We start from the raw sequence: 21302 nt of genomic DNA, 5'->3' as shown, positions 1-21302 counted from the left end.
CTCGCGCTTTGGCCTCCACCTGCTCCCTCTAAAAAGTCAAAGCGGTCCAGCCTCTGTGGCGCTATGAGTCCCCTCGTCAACTTCTGTGCAATATTTAACGTAACGCTGCTGGCAGGGGTTTAGAAAGAGATCCCACAATTTCAATTGCAACCTTTCGACCGTTACTTGGGTTGCCTAGCTGATTTGTCTTCCATCTGCGTCCAGAAGAGGAAGGCTGTAGCTCGTGCCTATAATAGCCGCCCTCCGTATGAGACTGCAATGGCCGAAATTGTTGAGTTAAATACAAGCTACGGGGGTACCAGAAGGCATTTAGCATTCATTTAAGAGCTTTGGTGTTAGTGTTATCGACTCTGTTCATCGAGGACGCGATGCTTTCACTCGAACTGGCACGGGTCGTCCCCACTGGATCACCTCTGGGGTAGCCGTACGAGGGTCGCCCTAGAGGTGGCTAGAATATATATTTCGACAGTAGTGCTAGACAGCAGCCAACGATGGGAAGGTAGTTAGTCAAGGTATGTTGATACGGACGGCAAAGCCCGCCTTTTACTCATTCCAGCGAAAGTGTCGTCGCGCCGGAAATTCTCTGCGACTCCACTACAATCGACGAGTTCATCAGTCTTTCCAATGCCCCGGACAAACGTATTCCGAACAGTTGGCCCTGGCCATATTATTGGCCAGCAGCCGCGTTCAAGTATCCATTTCTCGCCATAATGTGCTCCTATCCTTGGACAGTACTAAGGCTTATGGGCGTACCTTGGCCAATAATAAGCCAATGACAAAAAGAGACTTAATAAGATACCTAGTCAAGAGCACAATTTGCGAGATTGAAGTACTGTTTAGCTATTATGGGGATAGGTACGCCTTAACGCTGCCCAAGGGAATCTAAAGAGAGTTAGGCGTCTGAAGTGGAGAGGTTTAACTTTAACGGCCGACGGGCTTCCCGGTCCGGGGGAAAGGTCCGGCGGGGAAGAGGCAAGAAAGAAATAGGTTCGCAAGATAGAGCGTGCACATAACATGTGATATTGGGGTTTCGCGCATGTGATCGGTTCATCTTCATTGTGGTACGGACGCATGTTCGAAAGGCCGGGTTGACTTGGCGATAGTTGAGGTATAAAGAGCATATCAAAGAAGAAATACGCAACCTCCTGAACGGTAATGAAGCTAGCGTAATCGAGGAGTGACGATGATCATATAAACGGTAATAAGGCGGGGCATCAAGAGAGAAGTTATGTCTTTGAGCGGCACAAGGCTGCTACAGGTCACTCGCCCCACTTGACCCCACGTACAAGAAGGCTACAAAGAATCTGCCAGGGGCAGCTCTGAAAAGGCTGTTATTCCTCTGTAACTGGTCTATCTCTATTGCGGTATAGCTATCTAATCCAGCTAGTCTAATTGGCTATTAACCTTCCATAGCAATGAGAGTACAAGCTGGCCTATATCAGCTAATTAGCTCATTTTGATTGGTCTGGTCCCCCTGTTGTGACGGCATTGCAGTCTTGTGCCGCTTAAAGAGATACGGTGCTATGATGAATTCTTTCAACTCTACAAAGCGCAAATTCCCTTGAAAGTTAGATAGATAACCATGATACACGTCATGCGCGCGTCGACGCGTTCAGATCCCTCAAATAAGGTTGAACTCGAAACTCATGAAGAAAAGAAGGTAAAGATATCAACCAATCAAAGGGCTAGATCACCGCTTTGACTTGAAATTTGCTTGGAGGTTCTGTATTGAGAAGCCTCTTTCAAGTGAAAGTGGAATGCGGGGGGTTGCGGGGTAAATACAGGAGTTAGCGGGTGAAGCGTGGATTGCGATAGATACACCATGGAGATGGAGTACATGTGAGAGCAGAACCACTTAGGGGTTGAGTAACACTGGCAATGGAACGAGATAGAATACTGGGCACAATACACTCTTTTGCACTTTGACAACGAATCGCCAAAACTCGACAAGCCTAAAAGTAGCTGAGCTGTCTATAAAGCAAGGCATGTATGTACCACGGCCGATACTGTTTCTTCGTGTCTGATGTAATTAATTACTATTATACCAATCTACATATGTATACCATATATCATTCAATTTCAGTGGATTTTGCAATAGTGTGATCGTACAGTTCATCAGTGCTTTGATCATCCCTTGGAAAGGTGGATAAACTCTCGACATCAACCCTGGTTACGACACGAATCTCGTCACTCGCAGCATCGTCTGGCACCGTGTTCGAAGCTACGATCACTTTGTTTGTTTCAGTGTCTTTACGACGCACTGGATATGTCTTGTTGCATGAGTCCTTATTGTCATCCTTTCGGACAGCAGAAAGTTCTACAAAAGCACTAGTATTTCGATAATCCCGGTTCGAACCTGACTGGGTTCCGCCGCGATGGCAGATGAAGTCGATGAGCTCACCAAGGACGGCAAACTCCAGCTTGAGCTTGATCGAGCATGTTACTACCTTGATGCCCTGCTCCCAAACGTAGAAGTTCTCGTATTCGATGATGAGAAGAGTGAAGTCCATGATGACTATGATCAAGTTGATGGCGAACAACTGCCATAGGATACGTCGCGTATTGCCGAGTGCTGTCTTGAGAATGTTAATCGTCTTCCAGATATATATACCGGAAATGATAAGTTCCTGCATGCAGAAACACGTCATCTGGACTTTCTCCAGAACATTAAAGACAGCGTTGAATCCGCGTCGGCTCTCGTGTGGGCTATAGGGCGATCCGAATAGGACGACTGTTATACTTATATGCTTGAGGTTTAGTTAGTAGCTGTAAAGAAGAACTACTCAAGGTCCAGATCTTACCCATACGACGCCATTGACGATAATCATGATGAGTACCGCCCGCAGTACCTTGGCATCGGTAACGACCAGATGGAGCCGCGAATACAGGACCACGGATTAACCAGAGACTAGTAGGACCCAGCCGATGCTATCGATGATCATACCCACATAGTCGTGGGTAATATCGAAGTAGACAATCAACCAGCCCGCGCAGTAAGGAAGGACGCCAAACGACGCCAGAAGAATGCTCCAGAAATAGAGACCTGCGCATCGCTTGAAGGTCATAAAGATAAGCGTCAGAAGTTCGACGGCATTGCACAGCGCCAGGGTAGCACAGACCTAGATGGTATCGTTAGCATCAGCACATCAATCTATTCACCGATTGAAGCTTTGGAGATAGAGGCATACAATTACCAGCATGGACTCAGCGCTGTACTTGGGTCCCGCCTCATCGCGTTTGGCACTCTCGATGTCACGAGACTGCGACAACATGGTGCTGCTGGCTGATGTAAATCACTGAAGATCACACCACAGAGTGAGAAAATAGTGAAGAGCGGCATGGGAGGGATGACATCGCTAGGGAAGGTTACATTTCCAGGACGCGGACATCTAGCGACATAAGTGGGCTCCTGATCTGCGCGTCTAGCTTGTGTCGTCCCCCTTCTCTAGCGGGACACGGCACGTATGGATCCCGGATGCACAGCTAAGGAACGCGGGGAATTTGGGAACTGACTCGATCCATGGGTGCTATTGGTGAGGGCATCGTCTGTTGCGCCACGGCTGTGCTCGGGCCTCTGCGAGCGGGATTAGTATTGGGATTGATCGAGTCAAGATCCATGTTGAGGCGCAACTGCCACAAACGTCTTTTCGAATGTTCCAATAAAGCAAGTGTAGTGATAGCGGGGGATACGGGATGTTCCAGTAGTTTGTGTTGAGACCGTGTGACTAAGGTGGTCCGATCTGCTGGTGGCTGGGATGTGGATACTATGTAAGGAGCTGTGCTCCTCTCGGATACATGTAATTTAGAACTAACAACAACAACACAATCAACCCTTTTTACTTAACAGTTTGGTCGAGTTGAGGGTAGCGCTTCAACATGCCTGCATTAGCTCGGTTATTAAAATGACAGGCCAAAAGTCTGGAATCGTCCCACCCACCACTTACATGCCTCATTTCCACCCTGCAACTTTACACTTAATTTGAAGAAGAAAGAGCAGTACCTTCCGTCAATGCCTTCCTATCTCTTTGAGCAGCACAAGACTGCAGCGGGGTACCGACAGGGATGTAGATCCAATCAAAATGAACGAAACAAAAGGTACTTCTGCACACACCTAAATTTGCGTGTAGTAGAAGTACTGGCAGATCTCATTGTTACAAATTGCCACTTTGCATACTTTACAGTCGTATCGGGTTCGCGTAATTGATGCATTTCCTGATATCGGCTGTAAATAGCTTCCTTTTGCCTTCCTTTTTTAAAGGGTCGAGGCTGCCCCTGCCTGAAGCCCTTGCAAGCTAGGCAAGCTGAATTTATCCCTAAAGACATGGTTGATATCTCTTTGCAGGTGTTTTTGCCGTGCTTCATCATCTTCGATGTCTTCTTCCATTCCTGTACGGTTCCTCTTCCTTGCCTGACTTTCCCCGGCATATCGGTTGAAAATGGCGTTGTAGATGCATTCCTTCCAGTCTTTTAGAGTCGTATAGGGCTTCCAATGGGGATGTGGTGATTTTAGCTGTAGAATGAAGCGATTCACAAGTACAACATCAAGGAGGAATCCCCAAAGCAGCGCTTGCCAAGGACCACGGCGAAATCGATACTCATACGTTGTATATGATCTCAACTGATCACCGCGGTCAACGTGATTCATTTCATCGTTATACTCAGCGGCAACGGAAGGAATAGGTATGACTTTGAAGGTATCACCACCAAAGACCTGTTGGAGGCGCTGTGACTCTGACTTCGTGCCTTTTTTTTTGGGAGGGAATTTCCTATTTTTAGATATACGGCCGCCTTCAGCCCCAGTCTGCACAGTTGAAAGGAAATGCACGATACTGCTATCTTTCCAGCCGATTTGCATGACCTCGAAGAGACAGATTAGTAGGGGAAATTATATATAAAGACCGTATAAAATCTGTACCTTGTTACCCTTTGTAGGGATCGCGAGGACCTCGTTATACTGCAGGAGGGAGCCTTTGCCGGCTTTATTCCTCTCTTTGGCATGCTTTAACTCAGGCGTGATGCCGCAGTTAGGTCGTGCCGTGCCTGTAGCTCCACAGCCGGCTTCTCGAAGGGCACGGAAGAGGTTATCTGTAAAGACGTGATATGTCTGCTTTGGCAGCAAATTGCATAGGTAGATAACGACGCTCTGTGTATTGCTAAGAGCTACTGTGGTCTGTAGCTTTACCTTCTTGCCCTGCGTCTTCGGCAAAGGTAGCTCGACGGTAATAGCTTTGTATGGTGATGCCTTTACGTGCCAAAGCCACCGCAGAAAGAAGCCGTGTTGCGCAATAACCCAGACTTTGAACCCTACGGGCGCAGGTTTATTCTTGATGACTGTTGTCTCTTTGAATCTGCCTTTGAAAGGGACCATATACTCATCTATAGTTAGGCTAGTCCCTGGAATAAAGAGCTCGGCAGACGCCTTCTGTATGTGATCAAACCATGGTTCAGCCGCTTTGAAGGTCTTTGGAAGATCGCCCTCATCACGCACATCGAGCTATGTGTAGTCAAAAGTGCGGAAATACCGTGTAATCAGCTCGAACTTCCGTAACGGCATAAACTTTTATTATTGGATTGAGGAGTGCGCTGATCTCCAAGCCTAGAGGACTTCCAATGGTCTTTGATCGAGTTTTTCCTATGAATTCCTAGGTAAGTCATGATCCCGATCCATGCATATGCTGTTGCGGTGGAGAGGCCGTCCCACTGAAGGATACGGGAGTGTTTGGAAAGGGGGCTATTTCAGTTGTCAATAATGGCATTTTCGATGAGATAAGTGATCCAGTCGTTAGTGTATTTAATCCATAACTGTACATGGGAAATAGGTATGAAGATCTGGAATAATTCGAGTGGTTCCTTGGGTAGAGATTTGACCTGAAAATCACGATATTCTATGTTGAAAGGCGTAAAATGATTTCCTCTGCCTTCTTCGGGCGGAAAATTAGGCACCCCGGTGGGGTTCACCGGGGCCCCGCTGTGAGTGAGTGTGAAAGCTGTGATCATCTAGGCTATCTTGTAATTGATCGGGAATTGAAGAAGAGCTCATAGTTTTACTTGAGACAGATTTTTATTGATTTGTATGATGTTTTGGCAAAAATGCGTCCCTTGAGGAACATCCCGTACCCCGCTTGTACTGCTGTGATTACCTAAGAAAGGTGGGGAAAGTGACCTCTTTTGCAGTCTTGTGCCGCTCAAAGAGATAACTAGACCAGTTAGGACATGTACTGCGCCACTAATCACAGGATTAGGTTTTTGGTGTCTGTGTGTAAAGCTTATGAATATGGGATAGACTAGCACCGACCAAGAGCCCTGCGGTTAATCAATAGGAAATCTAACCCCTGTCTACCGATGTGACGGCTGAACTTACTCCAGAATGTTGACCTTGGGTCTTGAAAGCATGCTATTCTGAGCCGATTTGCCCATCCTCCACAATTGCGAGAACACATGCCTCTACGATGCAACATTCTCCGCAATTCCCCTCATTAGTGGCGCCGACTTCATCTCCTGCGAACCCTGTCATCTGCGCGGCTAGGGGGAGCTGACGGAATATACCGAAGGAGCATGATAGGGCATCTCTAAACTGAATGAGAGAGGACTGGTATGACTCAGGCAGCAGACCAGCGAGAATGATGTAGGTCAATAAGCTTTGGCCATCTCCAGGCCTTATGGATAACTTGCAAAGAGGTGTCGTAACGACGGCTATGGCGCTCTTTGTAAAGTAAGTTGCGAGCCTACCAGCTCCTAGGAACACCACACTGTGCAGTAGCCTGAAGTTGCGCATGTGAATACGCAGGGCTCCATTGCTATAATATACAGGTTGTTGGTGCCTTGCAATCGAACGTTTGCCAGAGTTGTGATCCATTCCTGTTACTGCTGTCTTCCTACCTGATCCATCATGATTACCCTCCTCTCTCCCCACTATGTGCTTCAAGAAGTCACTGAAGACGATATAGTTGTCGCCTCACTTGCCTGGGGCTTCACAATTGGCTTCGGCTGGCTCACAACCTGGACTGCTATGAAGCAAACAAAGCATATTTACAAGAGGCATCGCCTTAGCATTTTCCGCAACGCTTATGTGTGGATGATATGGCTGGAGATTCTTGTCTGCCTCATCTTCAGTATTATCTGTTGGTTACACTTGAAAGGCTATATACCCCCCAGGTTGGGCTCAACTCCCATTTACGGATTTCGAAGTGCTAACATTCCAATGTCTCTAGTTTTGCATTTTATTTTACTATTCGTATGTCCGCCTTTTTGGAGCCCTTTTTGTAACAGATGCTAATCTTAGCAGTTACCACATGGGCCCTTCAAGTATGCTTCGGTTATCCTCGTGAAATTGATTATCAATGCTAATCTGACCAGGTCCAATTCCTCCTCCAAATTATTATTAACCGTTGTTCCATCCTTCTTACGGATAAAAAACACGCCTACCGTCTCAAAGTCGGTGTTGCAGTTTTAATTACCGCTGTAAATATTTCGGTTTACAACATTTGGATTCCCGCTCGTCTACAAATTTCAGAGAGATATATCTGGATCAACGAGTGGTGGGACCGTGTTGAGAAGGCGATCTATCTGATTGTCGACGGAGCACTGAACTTTTATTTCATCAGAATCGTTCAACGCAACTTAGTAATGCATGGCCTGACAAAGTATAGAAGTCTAGTAAAATTCAACATATGTATCGTTGGATTCTCTCTTAGCATGGACGTTCTCATTATTTCCATGATGAGTTTAAACAACACATTCGTGTAAGTCAAGTATATAATAGAGTGTGGACAACAACGCTAACAGCAGCTTTAGTTACATGCAGTTCCATCCCTTTGCCTATATTGTCAAGCTCAAAATCGAGATGTCCATGGCTGATCTAATAAGCAAGGTCGCTAGGAAACGCGACTGTGGCGTCATCTCCGAGGGTGCTTTCAGCCATGCCGAGGAAGGATGTACTGGACTCCCAAACAAAAGCTTCGCTTCTGTCAGCAGGAATCAAAGGACGTTGGTGGAGGAGATTGACGACGTATCAGATGCAGTTTCTATTGAACTGCGGGAAATGCCAAATGGGGCGACTGCTGCCAATCGTAATCAAGAGACGATGAGCGACGCAGACAAGTTTGCTAGCCGATATTCGTGTTCAGATTTGCAAGTGGGGACAGCTATTCACACTACACGAGAAATTTGCATTGATGCCGAGCAGACGTCAAGCAGCCATGGCACAGGTAGTGTCGCTAGCTTCCGTGAGAACGGATTTGCAAGCAAGGAGGACGATGATACCAGACCGCTGAGGGACAACTAGCACGGCGGCCAGAAGGCAATAGGTCTTTCTACAAATATTCGAGCCAACAAGAGGCGTGGCATTCGCTCGAGAATAAGGATAACGTGGTCAATAACCAGTCGTGAATTTTTCCCTCGATGCGTCTTCTCATTATAAGATGAAAGTGATATTTTCTTGTTTCCTATGTTTTAACTTCGCCCTTTATTAAGAGATTATACAATGGGGTTAGGTTATGTAAGACATCAAGAGATTGCATAGTTCCTTACATAGTATCCACATCCCAGCCACTAGCAGATGGGACTATCTTAGCCATAAAGTCTTGATTAAAATATAATACCCTTAGCTTGTCTGCAGCTTTCTTGATGGTGCGGTAAAGAGTAAAAGGTCGGGCTTTCCAGTCACTAGATTGATCTATTTTCGAATAACAGTTTCTTCTGAAGATTTCTCTCTATTAATTTAGTTTTATCGCAGATTGGTGTAGAATTGCAACAGTTGTGGGCGAGTTACATGATAGTGTTTAAGCTAAAATAAGTGTCCAAAAGTATCAGAACACACCGCAACGTAATCCACCACCTCGCCACGCGACAGACTCTACATCTTCAACTATCTACAACTATAACAAATGGAAAGTCCAAGTCGAGGAATCCTAGCGTAAGTGTGCGCCAATCGCCCCCCTAAACAGGAGCTAAGTCCAGTGGCCAAAGCTCTCATCGTTCGCAACGTAGAGACAGGAAGGTCATACCGTGATATCGCGCGCGACGCGAAGTGATCACCACCATCTGTCGCAAGGATAGTTTAACGCTGGACAATGAGAAACTGGACAATTGTCCAAGACCCGGACATCCCCGGAAACTCACAATTTAGGAGATCCGGTATATATTACTCTCACTCAAATAGGACTGCCGTATCACATATAAGGTGATTGTTGATACGCTGGGTAGCAAGTTCTCACGATCTATACTATTTTGAGTTATCTGCCTTCACTATGGTCACAAATAAATAGTAATCCAGCTAATACCATTATCAATAGAAATAGCACGACAGCGGCTTTCATAGTATCAAGGCTGGAAGGACAATATTAATGAATTGATAGAGATAGAGACAATCAAAGATGAAGTACCACTTAAGCTCAGGAAGGTTTCACTAAACTAATAACGACTTTAGATAATTTTCTCTGATAAGTCTATAATTTAGTCTTAACCTAACTATAAACAAGACTGGCTATTCTGTAAGACTTACGAGAAGTTTATAAAACTATTTATTAATCTCACAGTTTAGGAGAAGTCTAAAATATCAACTATACTTTAGGGAGCAATCTAGGGAGGTGGATAATCCGACAATACAATTATAATCCGCGATAACGCGGCCAGAAGAAGAGGATATATATTACAAAGTTATTAACTAGCTTTAATAAAAGGGCTACTTCCTATATACAACGGCACGCAATAATTCCAGCAGGATAACGCAAGAATTCATACTCCGCAGTTAACGACTAATTGGTTATTAAAGCAATTAATTAAGTAGATTAACTGGCCTGCATATTCGCCGGATCTTAACTCTATTAAGCATATTAGGAAGCTTTTAAGTCTAAAATATGGAAGTATTACCCTTACTTAGAAAACCTAAAGAAGAATGAATCTAATATCCAAGAATTGGTTAGATATATAAGGTTGGCGTGGGCGGAGATTACAACGGAAGAGATTAATAACCTTATTTAGTCTCTGCCCTGTAGACTTAAAGCCCGTATTTATGTATAGAGATAGTATACCTAATATTAGAGAGAGAAAGCAGGGCTTTCATTTAATATATCATATATATTGATTTATTGTAAATTGATTGATTTCATTAGAAGTAAAATTATCGCATGCAAATGGAATGAGGTGGTTGGAGGTAGGGCGTTCCGATACTTTTGAACTCAAATTGTAATCATCTCATTAATTTGGCGATGAAGCGGAGTTGCAAGCAGGGTTATAATATCCTTTATCATAGTAGGTGTAGTTATTTACTGAAACAAGGGTATATACACTCTCGTAAGACCTTTGCCTAAACTGAGGAACCTTGATTTCTTTTGCAAATCAATCCGACTTTTGCTAGTCAAGTGGCCTTGGGCGACTTGCAGCCCCCCTAATAAGGTATCCTCGCATATTCGCCAGGTTCAGATTAGTGCAAGACGTCACTAATACAGTGTATTGATGTCAATGGTGCTGTACTACGTCCGCCTTCAAATTAGTTCCCCACGGGGTAGCCGCAAGGGGGGGCCAATTAGACATGCAGATCGGTGTAGAGGGGGCGCCTTCGTCGGAACCACTGGCGATCCGCGAATTTTACCGTTTCGGCTTCACCCGGCCGAGACCAGACCTCCCACACGGCGACAAGAACCAAGCCCACCACGACGACCCTCTTTGCGGGCGCAAACGACTCATACATTGGCGGCCCTTTCAAACCAATGAAGCTGCACCCTCCACACCGCCAACTTCACAGCCCCCACCACCAACAGCGTGACAATCTTCAAGTACCATCCTTGCCCTAGCGTCATCTGTTTGCCCCCATGTTTCTTGCAAAACTTAGCGCAAAACAGAAGCACATGCCAAGCAGTTGAATTCGCAGAGCGATGTCATCTCTAACCCTACTAGATACTACTCAAAAGGGCTGTAGGTCAAAGCAGCACACCGTCTCGGGTATCACATTCAATAAGGGATTTTAACTACATTGAAGCTCTTGATTTTTTCCTAAATGATGAACTAGTTTTTATCGTTTGATAGGTTCGTATTTACCTACTATGACGAGATTCTCCTAACGACCCTTCAATTACCCTGAGGGTCACATAGGCCGAGGATTATACGATGTGATATACCCCCTATTTTCAACCTGGTTGCAAAATGAAGCTATGTACAGTGCTACATTAGGTCTGACTCGGGACCCTAAGGGTGGTTTTCTTGATCCTAGTTATTATCCATTCTAAGGCAATCAAGGCTGGTGATTGGGTTTTGACCCAGGGAACAGGTGGCGCCGGCTTGGCTGCAATTCAATTTGCTGCTGCCGCAGTTGCCACTGTTGTTTCCACTATGCCATCGAATGAGAAGGCTGAAACTCTCAAGGAGCTTGGTGCTAGTTATATTATTAACTACCGAAAGGATTCTAGTTAGGGCGAGTTGGCTCATGCCCTGACTCGTGGAGGCCTTGGATTCGATCATATTCTCGACATCGGCAGTACCGCTGGCATCGCCCAATTATTCAAGGCTATCAAGCTTAAGGGTCTTATCACTATTATTGGATTCTTGACTTCTGCTGATAGCGACAAGCAACCACCTTTGATGGATGCCCTGAACTATATCTGCATAGTGCGAGGTGTTTTTGTTTGATCTAAGCAATAATTTGTGGAAATGAATCGAGCAATTGACTTGGCCAAGATCTACCCCGTTGTTGACTCTAAGGTCTTTTCTTTTGATGACAACAAGGACACTTATCAGTATCAATGGAAGAAACATAACTTGGGGAAGGTTGTGATCAACATTTGATGACTTGGGGAAGTTGGGAAAGCTAAGGATGACTAAGAGTTTTTATTGTCTTGTGACTACCAACAATACTTCGATCTAAACCAAACGGATAGTTAAATACACTCAAGATTTTATCGGAAACTGAGTATACATGGAATCTTTTGGACCTTGGGATGCGGTTGAGTCATTGCAGATATCTTAGACTTAATGTGAGTGTAACTCCTGCCTGTAGTTTAGATTCGGTGGTCAGCACATGGGAATTAGCGCAGAGATCAAGTCACGCACAGAATGTGAAGCTTGAAAAACTGAGAGCCAAATAGTACTAAGATTATATGACGATATACTCTACTTGTTAAAGCCCTTCTGAATCTATATTGATTGCGTCTGATATAGATATCTGAGGACCTGCGTATCCTGGTGGTCCCTTAGCTCAGGGGAAATGCTAGTCATATATCTGCACCGCTGAGCACTTTACCTTCCCTATTCTTAAAAATCTCTAAACTAAGTTAGTGGATAATTTGTTTCGCGGTAGTCCTACGTCATATTTTCCGCGGCACACGGCCGAGCTGGAGGCGATAGCAATGGCATTGCGATGCATGCCCGATGATCTGCAACGTCGGGACCTTACTATACTATTGAGTAGCCAGTCTTCACTCAAAGCAATCACGCGACCGCGACAGCAGTCCGGCCAGGTCACCGTTCGTCAGATCTATGAGCACGTCAAGCGACTGGGAAATGGAAATAACAGGGTCAAGATGATGTGGATACCATCCCAAGACGACGGCCTCACCATGGGGCATATGTGAGTGCAGACGCGCACCAGAGACGATAGAATATTTCCTGTTCCGATACACAAGATAGGAGACGGAGCGTGAAGTTATGCGACAGGGTAGGGTAAGGCATAATAGGAAACTTTTCTTTCTTTCTGGGTGGCAAGTCGGCTGCAGATGGACCTAAATGGGCACCCAACCTAGAGGCGGTGCGAGCGACAGTTAAGTTTGCGATGGCAAGGGGAAGACTAAGTTAAGAAGGGAAGACAGAACATATTAAATATTAATACCAGTTAACATCACAGTTGGCTACTAGCATTGAATAGCCTCAAGTTGACAGACCATGCTTTGGCTGCTGAAGATGGGATGATGAACACTTGAAGAAGTCGGCATTCAAGCAGGCATGTCAAACAGAGTCAAGCAAGACTAAAACGGAAAAGACTTAGCACGAGAAGTAGGGTACCTACTGGTCCTATGAGATTCGTTCTCCCGGGCGTAATAAACTCTATCTATCTATCTAACTGCGACATGATGCTTCTTAAGCATTAATGTGGCTTGAATTGGTGGCTTGGATAACCCTCGCCAGCTTAATAGTAAAACCTCAACCCATTGGTATACTTGTTACAAAGACGGAAACATCCTCCTTTGAAGCTGGGGTACATGTTAGCATAACTCCATACAAGGAACAACTGTTACTTACATATGTCCCATCGATATCGCCGAGATTACCAAGGCCCAAATTCTGAGCATTGATGGTTAGCTCATGCTTCAGGATCTCGGCAGCCTTGATAACTCCATCAGTCCCATAGACAAGAGAGTACATGAATGAACGGCCGACACCGACTGCTCTGACACCCAACACGAGTAGCTTGAGGACGTCGCCCGCGGACCGAACACCGCCGTCGGCATAGACCTCGATCTGCTGAAAGACCCCAGGTGCTTCCTGGAATCTGTTTTAATTTGTTAGAAGATGCTCCATGTTCAAATAAGCTGGATTAACTAGGACATACATCTCAAGCGCTGTCTCGAAGCCAGAGGGTGCTCCGTCGAGCTGACGCCCACCGTGATTTGACAGGTAAATAGCATCAACGCCGTGTTCAATAGCTTTCTTGGCATCATCAGCGGTAGTGATGCCCTTCAAGAGAATAGGCAGGTCTGTTATGATCTTGAGTTTGTCGTAGTAATCCCAGGTGATGCACGTAGCAGCAGAATCAGTTGAACCACCCCCCAGCGGGCAGCCTTCCATCGGTCACCATCACCAGCCGAATCAATAGTAAAGGCAATCGCTTTGGCGCCGTACTTTTCGACGCTATCGAGATAGCTTTTGAGCTTGGCACCGTCCCAGCCCTTGTTGTAGAACTGCTGGAAGTAGACTTGGCCATCGGCTGCTGCGTCGGCAATCTCCTCCTGGCTCTTGGAGGCGCTCATAGAGGCGATATAGAGAATATTCTGGTTAGAGGCACCCTTGATGAGGTTTAACTCGCCGTCTTCGTGTAGGTATCCGCCTCCACCGCAAGAGGTGATAAAAAACGGCAGGGAAAAGTTGTAACCCAACATGTGTGTCGTAAAGGTCTCGTCGACTGACAGGATGTCAACCATGGTGCGAGGGCGGAATCTGTACGCTTGGAATGCCTCCTGGTTCATGCGTTACGACCCTTCAGTACCAGCGCCACCGGACAGAGCAGCATAGAGGCTCGAGTTGAGCACATTCTGAGCAGCCCATTCAAAGTCGTTGAGGCAGCAGATGTCGTCAAGAGGAGGCAGTGAGCCCTTTTCGATGCCGATCACTGCGTATCGAGCATCGGCTCCGTGTCTGGGGCATATAACCAGAGGCGGGCGGCCAAGACAATGCCCGAGAAAAAAAGCAACAAGATGAAATACATTGAATCAGAAGAAAGACAGTATTGGATGGGAGAGTATGAATCTGCTTGGTCTTTGTTGAGACTACCTAAGAGCAAGAAGGGAGCAAGGGCGATTTATAGCCTACGCCACTGTAGGTAGGTTTACGTTAATACTTCAACTTTTCATAATTCTTAAGAGAGCTGCAAAGATTCGCAAGTTGCTGTTCTGACTTACAACCATTTCTGTTCTACACGTAAGCTGGAACCAGGGTCTATAGATATCAACCGGGGTGGTTTGGCGATGTTCGCCGGGCTTGGCACTCGAAGTCCGTAGGACTCCGTAAGCGCTATCACGATGGTAACCTCAAAGAGAATATTCAAACCTCCTTTTCACGACTTCTTACGTAGAACATGACGCGGCAAGGAGCCAGAGTCAATCTCGTATTCCTGAAGCAATTACAACGTGATGACAATCTGACGGCTTGCGGTCAATACGTGGAAATCCAATCTTGCGACAAGCCTCAGCCACCGGAAATGGAGTCTTTTATTCAGTTAACAGGGAAAGTGACAACTCTATCATTCGAAAGACTCCGATGCATTTCGGACACTGAGGTATCAGGAAATGCGGGTGGTAACGGGCTGGTTCTTGAAAATGACATACGGGGGAACACTTCCGTTGACGGCTGATTTAGTGTCATACCATCCACAACCCCTCTCGCCACCACCCCTCTTTCGCCAGGCAAAATCAAAAAAGCTCTACCAAAACTCATCAACTTCACTTACACAGAATTTGACCAATTTGACAGAAATGCGTAAAATCATTCATTTAATGAGTCATAAGTAGATTTATCTATTGTACTCTGGTTTTTTTCACCATCCGCCGCGACCGCCTGGTTGGTTGGTGGGGTATGTTTTCCTCTCTGACTTCGATGACAGAACCAGCCTCCGATTCTGACTCTTGCTCGCTTGAAGAGACAAATTCCACCCCGACAGGCGTATAACGAGTCGCCCCTTCTGGTATGGGCTCCTTACCAGCTAGAGTCTCTCCAAGAGTCATAAAACGTTTGTTAGGATTCGGCACCGCCTTCCTCTTCTTCCCTCTTTTCAGCCAAGCCAATTCTTCCTCTAGGCTGGCAATCCTCTGCGTATGCGCCGCTACTGTCTGCTGGTGAGCTTCAAAGCCCTTGGCTATCACGTTATACCGTCTCCGCGTCTTTGATGTTTTGTTCAAGCCAATCACGAATTTGACGGCTCGTCTGTGGCGTATCGTCCGAGCCAAGATATGGCCTGGGTTCAGGAGTCACTCTTGGGCTGCCGTTTGGCTTATCTTATTGGATTTCAGGGTGCTGTAATGCTTTTGCACGTGAAATGGGCCAGTTTCTAGTGACCCTCCAGCTAGACAGTATATTCTTCTTAGTCATTCTAATTCAGCAAGCCTTAGCGTAGGCCCTAATAAAATTAACCTTGTCTATTGGAGTGGAATCAATTAATAAAGCGAACTTTTCTAACTCTTATCGATATATAACCTTTAATGCGTTAAATACCCCAGTATCCAGTGGCTGGAGTCCATGAGAGCAGTGTGCTGGTAGATAGCAGCAAGAAACGTTGTTCAAAAAGCACGTGGCGATCCATTCATCCTTCCACCACTCAGCACTGATCGTGAGATGGGGGAAATGGAGGACATACTGTTGCATGGCTTCCGTGACCATCTAAAATGATCAGTCTAGCGTCTGACTCGTCGGCAGGTGTTGTCTGGGGCAGATAAACTCTTTCAAGCCATTCAATGCCTATGTGGTCATCAGTCCACCAGTTGGGCGAAGTTATGTAATACCAGTCTGCTATCTGCTTGAACTCCTCAAGAAACCACTGTTTCTGGAGTTGTTTCCCTTTGAATATTATGCCAGGAGTCAAAGCGCGGCCGTCAGCAGTGATAGCTTCGATGAATGAAGTCCAATTCCGAGTTTGTGGTCCTTTGAGAAAGGCCTTGCGTTTCGGGTCCGCGCTTCCAACAACCAAGCTATCTAGTCCTGAATGAAGTGGATTAGTCGGTCAAAACTCAAGCACTGTCAAGGAATAGTGGTAAGCGCTTACCGAAACCAGTCATAATACCGCCTTCATCAACGTTGACGGTGTTTTCAGGCTTAATCCAGCCATACTGTCCATCCCGGATATCAAAGTACCAATGAACCGCTCTAGGTGTGAAAGAGTCGAACCTCTTGGCTTCTTGACGTTTACCCATCTTGGTCTTTAGGTCTGCGCGGCGATTAATCAATTTGATCACCCAGTTGCGTCCTAAGTCGGGATGTTCGCCCTGCTGCCTCAACAAGCCCATGACACAAGCGCGGATCTGACTGTGGGACGGAGCATAGCCCAAGGACTCCTGACGGAGAATCCAGAGAGCCAGCCTATCCTCTTGGCTTTTGGACAAGCGTCGATGAGGGTGGATCTGCTCTTTCACGGCCCCGCGGCCATTAAGTCTGTCTATTAGAGTGCTCCGAGGTACTCCCCGTCTATGAGCGGCTTGAGGGGGCGAAAAGCCATTATCAGTAACATCCAATATAGCCTCTGCCATGTCTTCCTCGGTATATTTCCATCGAAGTCTCGACCTAGGCATTTTTTTTGTCGTTGTCGCAGAAAAATGCCAAAAAACATAGAAAAGAGCGGTGAGGAAATTGATGATTGAATTAACACTATTTCCATAGCACGGTATGCATACATCGCATACCCCGCACAGCCTTAGAGGGCTACAATCGTTAACTCCAATCATTTCTATAATCAGTAAAGGCATTGTCCTCCAAGTAGCTATTTATTTTGGCCAATATTTGTGTAAGTGAAGTTGATGAGTTTTGGTGAAGCTTTTTTTATTTTGCTTGCCGAAAGAGGGGTTATGCCGAAAGAGGGGTTGTGGATGGTATGCTTTCCGAGTGAAGTGTATGATCGCCGTCTTTTCTGCCTCGAAGGTCGCGCCACTTCTCCTTTCCCAGTCCAGTGCCTTCTTAATAATCTCTTTGATCCCATCACGGTTGCTCTCTGCCGTTGGACCTGTCACCCACGCCGTGAAATCGTCCACAAACGCTATCGCTCCCCCGTAGCAATCGATGCGCCGCTGTACAAGGTCTGCATTGAAGAAAAGAAACAGAATCGGAGACAGAGGTGAGCCTTGTGGCAGCCCAGCTTGTGGTAGACTTCGCATCTCGGATGTCTGTCCGTTGATCTGAATAGTCGCTGTGCGATGCGAGCAAAAGACTTCGATCCATCGAAGCAGATCTTCCGGTATGCCCCTTGCTCTCAGTCTTTGGATAAGTCTCTCCTTGCACACTCCGTTATAGGCTCCTTTAATGTCAAAGCTCACCAGGCTAAGGATCCACCGTCCCCGCCAGGCGGCGTAGATCTGCTCTTGTAGCAGCATCAGGGCCTGCTCAGCGGAACGCTGCTTGCGAGCTCCAAAGTGGTTTGTTGGCAGTAATCCGTGTGTCTCAACAGCGTGCGAGATCCGTTCTGCGACAACTGCCTCTAATACTTTGCCTAGGATAGATAGGAGCGATATGGGCCTCCACGCCTTTGCGATCGAATAGTTTTCTTTATTTGGCTTCTTCTGTGGAATAATCTTAGCATGTCTCCATTGATTCGGCAGCACTCCTTCTTCTAGCGATGCACGAAACAGCGAGAAGACTCGGTGCTTAACAGAGGGCCAGATCTCTTTCCAGACTGCTGCGGGTAGTCCGTCCTCGCCAGGTGCTTTCCACGCCTTTGCCGAGAAGAGCTGTCGCTCTACCTCCTCCATAGTAACGTCTGGCATGACGATGGCGGCTCCGCGCTGAGGTCGTTTCCCTTCCTCTTCGATGTGTTCCGGCAGTGGAGGGAAAAAGTTGGCTAACATCTCCTCGGCCTGTTCGATGTTGTTGGTCGTCCGTGTGCCGTTGGCCCTTGTAGGTTGGGGCACTTTGCCGAATGCTTTGTCATCTCCAGACTTGAGGTACTTTGCTGCCTTCCAGATGTTGTCGTTGTCAGCTAGAAACTCATTCCAGTGCGTCTTTTTCTGCTGTCTGATAGCATCATGATACTGTTTTGCTGCTCCCCTGGCCGTCTCCCCAAGCTCCTGACATGCCGATCCTGCTCGCCTCAATGCTCTGGTGCGATTCCTCCAGTGTGTATATATCTGCCGGAGTTGCGTGAGGTCTGAGGTCCACCAGCGTTTTGCATAGGGTGACGGCTTAGCTCTGGGTGTCAGAGCGCGAACCGCCTCTAGCACCACTGCCATAAGCCTGTCAGTTTTCTGCTGTACGGTACCTTCCTCCAGCGTGGACCCTAATGCTGCGGCAATTCGAACGTTGATTTCCATCCATGGTGCGTTCTTGAGTAAGAGCCGTTCTTGAGCTTGGGGCAACGGGACGGAGACGTCGAACTCGGTCTCAATAGCACGATGATCGGACCCGTGCTCTGTACCGTGTATCATACACTTGACAGTCGAAGACGCTAGGTCCGCGGAAGCGAAGACCAGGTCGACTGTCGTCTCAAAATCTCCACCGCTCCACGTCTTCGTTCCTCTCGGGAGCAGGCTCATAAGCTCAAACTCATTCACAAGATTGATAATCTGATCCGCTTCGCCTTGCCTCGTCAAGGATATATCGTCTCCTCCCCATAGCTGGTCGTGTCGGTTGAAGTCTCCGACAACTACCACGTCCACCAGTCTACCGGCTTGTCCTCTTACGTCTGAGATGACCTGACGCAGACCGTTGCAGGTGACTTGTAAAGCTTAGGCGTCTCCTCCTGGCACATAAACCGAAACAACCAGAACCAGCCGCTCAGGGAGTCGCAAGATGGCTGCCGTCATATCCGCTGTCTCGATCGGTATCTGCTCTGCCTCCACATCCTTGTTTACCTACAACATGCTTCGGATCGGCCACCTGCCCTCTCTCTAAACCGTGGGGACTATCTTAACCCATCTGGGGTATCCCATAGGGACCGTTAGTAGCTTGCTGTCCTTTTGGTATGCCTGGGGCTCTTAGATCGCTATTGCTGCATAATCTTAAAGTTGCTTATCGTTCATGAGGCTCTCATGTACCATATCCTGCTTTCTCACATTCAGTTGAATTACCTGCAACAACTTACTTATGCCATCTAGGGTAAAGTTTCAGGCAATTTCTACTAAATGACTCATGCGAACCGCTGCAGAGGGCGCACCTGGGTATCTGTGCCTGGCACTTACTGTGATGGTGGCCTTCGGCGGCGCACCTTGCATATACTCGATTCTTACTGCATGAGAATGCCTTGTGACTGAGCTCTTGGCAGTTATAGCATTGTTCTGGTCCAGTGGTCTGCTCAAATATACTCATATATGCCGATTCACCTGCGATGAGAAAGTAGTGTTCCTGCGGTAATTGGTCCGAACAGTTGTTCACCAAGTCGATCTCTCCAAAATTGCACACTTTGTATCAGGCGACTTGGAAGAAATAACGGACATGTTGCATCACGTTATAGTCCGGCGACATCGAATTAATCTGACGGCAGAAAATTACGCTTCAAAGATTTCCATCTCGCATCAACCTTTTCTTGCACCTCGCTCAATTCGTCAATCACAATGAGATCTATTATCTACATTCTTTTATCAGTAAGGGTGGCCTTGGCGACCAAGCTCTTGGCCCAAAAGCCACAGATGGGTGAGTGCTATCGACAATATGCCGCTGCAAATACTTGTGCTGACCTAGGAAAGGCTGGAATTCGTGAAATAGCTTCAAACTCAACGTGAGCGACGAGCTGATTAGGTCAACCACTAATGCCCTCATCTATCCTGGTCTTGCTAAGCTTGGGTATGACTACGTGGTGATTGACGACGGATGCAGACAGTAAGCTCGCGGTAAATCACACCAGGTTTCCTGGTGGTATCTCGCCCAACGGCCTCTTACATTCACTCCAAGGGACTCAAAGTGGGCATCTATAGTGATGACGGCATCTTCACGTGCGGAAAGTATCCTGGCAGTCATAGCTATAAGGAAATAGATGCATAAACCTTTGCTAATTGGAGTATCGACTACCTTAAGTATGATAACTGTGGTGGCTTCTAAAGCAACACTCTCTCCATGTAGGAGTAATTTCTTAAGATAATATACTTACTGGATGCCTCAGGTCGTTAAATCTTCTATTTGCAAAGCAAATAGGGTAACTAGTTTACCTGGCTCTAGGCCGACTAGATAGGCGAGTCTTACCGAATATTAGGCGATATCTACTTATCTTTTGCTAAAGACAGAGCAAGCATATGCAAGACGGCTTATTGCATAGACCAGGGCTATGCTGGCATTAGTATAATAACCATAATATGCAAGATAAGAGAGATCAGCCTATTCTCGAAACTAGGAGCTTAGGATAAGTATATTTGTTAGTAAAACTATTACTTATAAGGATATTAAAGCTGATTTCTGATCTAGCTGATATAGATACGTTGGGGATTGGGACCTGGACTATGATAGAGCTAGAAGAATAAACCTACTTCTCCTTCTAGGCGGCACTTAAGTCTCCCCTTATTATTGGCGCCGATCTCCATAACATTAGTGATACCTCTCTCGCTATATATAAGAATAGGGGGTTATTGCCTTAAACCAGGATAATACGGGTCAGGCTGCCGTCTATCTGCCAAAGCTCTCTGAAGAAGGTAGTTATTAGGTTTGGGCGGGGCTACTGAGTTCTGGGAAAAGGCGATATGTAATCTTGGCCTAGAACTATGGCAGTAAGGACGTAGACGTTGAGATCTCCTTGGGAGATATCCTTGATCTTTCTATGGAGTAACAGTGGAAGATCAGGGGCATCTGGGTAAGAAAAGAAATTGCTGTATCTGGCGGCAAGGTTAGCTTGAAGGGCCTCAAGCCAACGCAAACAAAAGTCCTCGTCATTTCCAAATAGGAAGATCAGAAGCTTACCTTGGTTATAGAATTGA

General features: G+C 46.5%; 6 protein-coding genes across 6 annotated transcripts; 4 read left to right on the top strand and 2 right to left on the bottom strand.

The window, feature by feature from the left end:
* Positions 1 to 2039: 2039 nt before the first annotated feature.
* FOXG_15993 (uncharacterized protein) lies at positions 2040 to 3272 on the bottom strand (the record flags this gene model as incomplete). The annotated part of the gene is made up of 5 exons (XM_018396080.1): positions 2040 to 2049; positions 2110 to 2221; positions 2357 to 2627; positions 2949 to 3119; positions 3189 to 3272. The coding sequence occupies 5 exons, from the start codon at positions 3270 to 3272 to the stop codon at positions 2040 to 2042; spliced, it is 648 nt and encodes a 215-aa protein (XP_018256346.1).
* Positions 3273 to 6889: 3617 nt separating this feature from the next.
* FOXG_15992 (uncharacterized protein) lies at positions 6890 to 8284 on the top strand (the record flags this gene model as incomplete). The annotated part of the gene is made up of 4 exons (XM_018396079.1): positions 6890 to 7121; positions 7286 to 7305; positions 7357 to 7742; positions 7795 to 8284. The coding sequence occupies 4 exons, from the start codon at positions 6890 to 6892 to the stop codon at positions 8282 to 8284; spliced, it is 1128 nt and encodes a 375-aa protein (XP_018256345.1).
* A 2425-nt stretch (positions 8285 to 10709) lies between these two features.
* Positions 10710 to 11409, top strand: FOXG_22183 (uncharacterized protein; the record flags this gene model as incomplete). The annotated part of the gene is made up of 3 exons (XM_018402581.1): positions 10710 to 10775; positions 10832 to 10914; positions 11190 to 11409. 3 exons carry the CDS (start codon positions 10710 to 10712, stop codon positions 11407 to 11409), a joined length of 369 nt encoding a protein of 122 aa, XP_018256344.1.
* A 237-nt stretch (positions 11410 to 11646) lies between these two features.
* On the top strand, positions 11647 to 11781 carry FOXG_15991 (uncharacterized protein; the record flags this gene model as incomplete). The annotated part of the gene is made up of 1 exon (XM_018396078.1): positions 11647 to 11781. The coding sequence occupies one exon, from the start codon at positions 11647 to 11649 to the stop codon at positions 11779 to 11781; it is 135 nt and encodes a 44-aa protein (XP_018256343.1).
* A 560-nt stretch (positions 11782 to 12341) lies between these two features.
* Positions 12342 to 12566, top strand: FOXG_22182 (uncharacterized protein; the record flags this gene model as incomplete). The annotated part of the gene is made up of 1 exon (XM_018402580.1): positions 12342 to 12566. The coding sequence occupies one exon, from the start codon at positions 12342 to 12344 to the stop codon at positions 12564 to 12566; it is 225 nt and encodes a 74-aa protein (XP_018256342.1).
* Positions 12567 to 13151: 585 nt separating this feature from the next.
* FOXG_15990 (uncharacterized protein) lies at positions 13152 to 14129 on the bottom strand (the record flags this gene model as incomplete). The annotated part of the gene is made up of 4 exons (XM_018396077.1): positions 13152 to 13181; positions 13231 to 13480; positions 13541 to 13685; positions 13730 to 14129. 4 exons carry the CDS (start codon positions 14127 to 14129, stop codon positions 13152 to 13154), a joined length of 825 nt encoding a protein of 274 aa, XP_018256341.1.
* Between the last annotated feature and the right edge of the window lie 7173 nt (positions 14130 to 21302).

The sequence above is a fragment of the Fusarium oxysporum genome, genomic scaffold (genome assembly GCF_000149955.1).
Source record: "Fusarium oxysporum f. sp. lycopersici 4287 supercont2.30 genomic scaffold, whole genome shotgun sequence".
Classification (NCBI taxonomy): Eukaryota; Fungi; Ascomycota; class Sordariomycetes; order Hypocreales; family Nectriaceae; genus Fusarium; species Fusarium oxysporum.
This window is presented reverse-complemented; position numbering and strand designations above follow the sequence as displayed.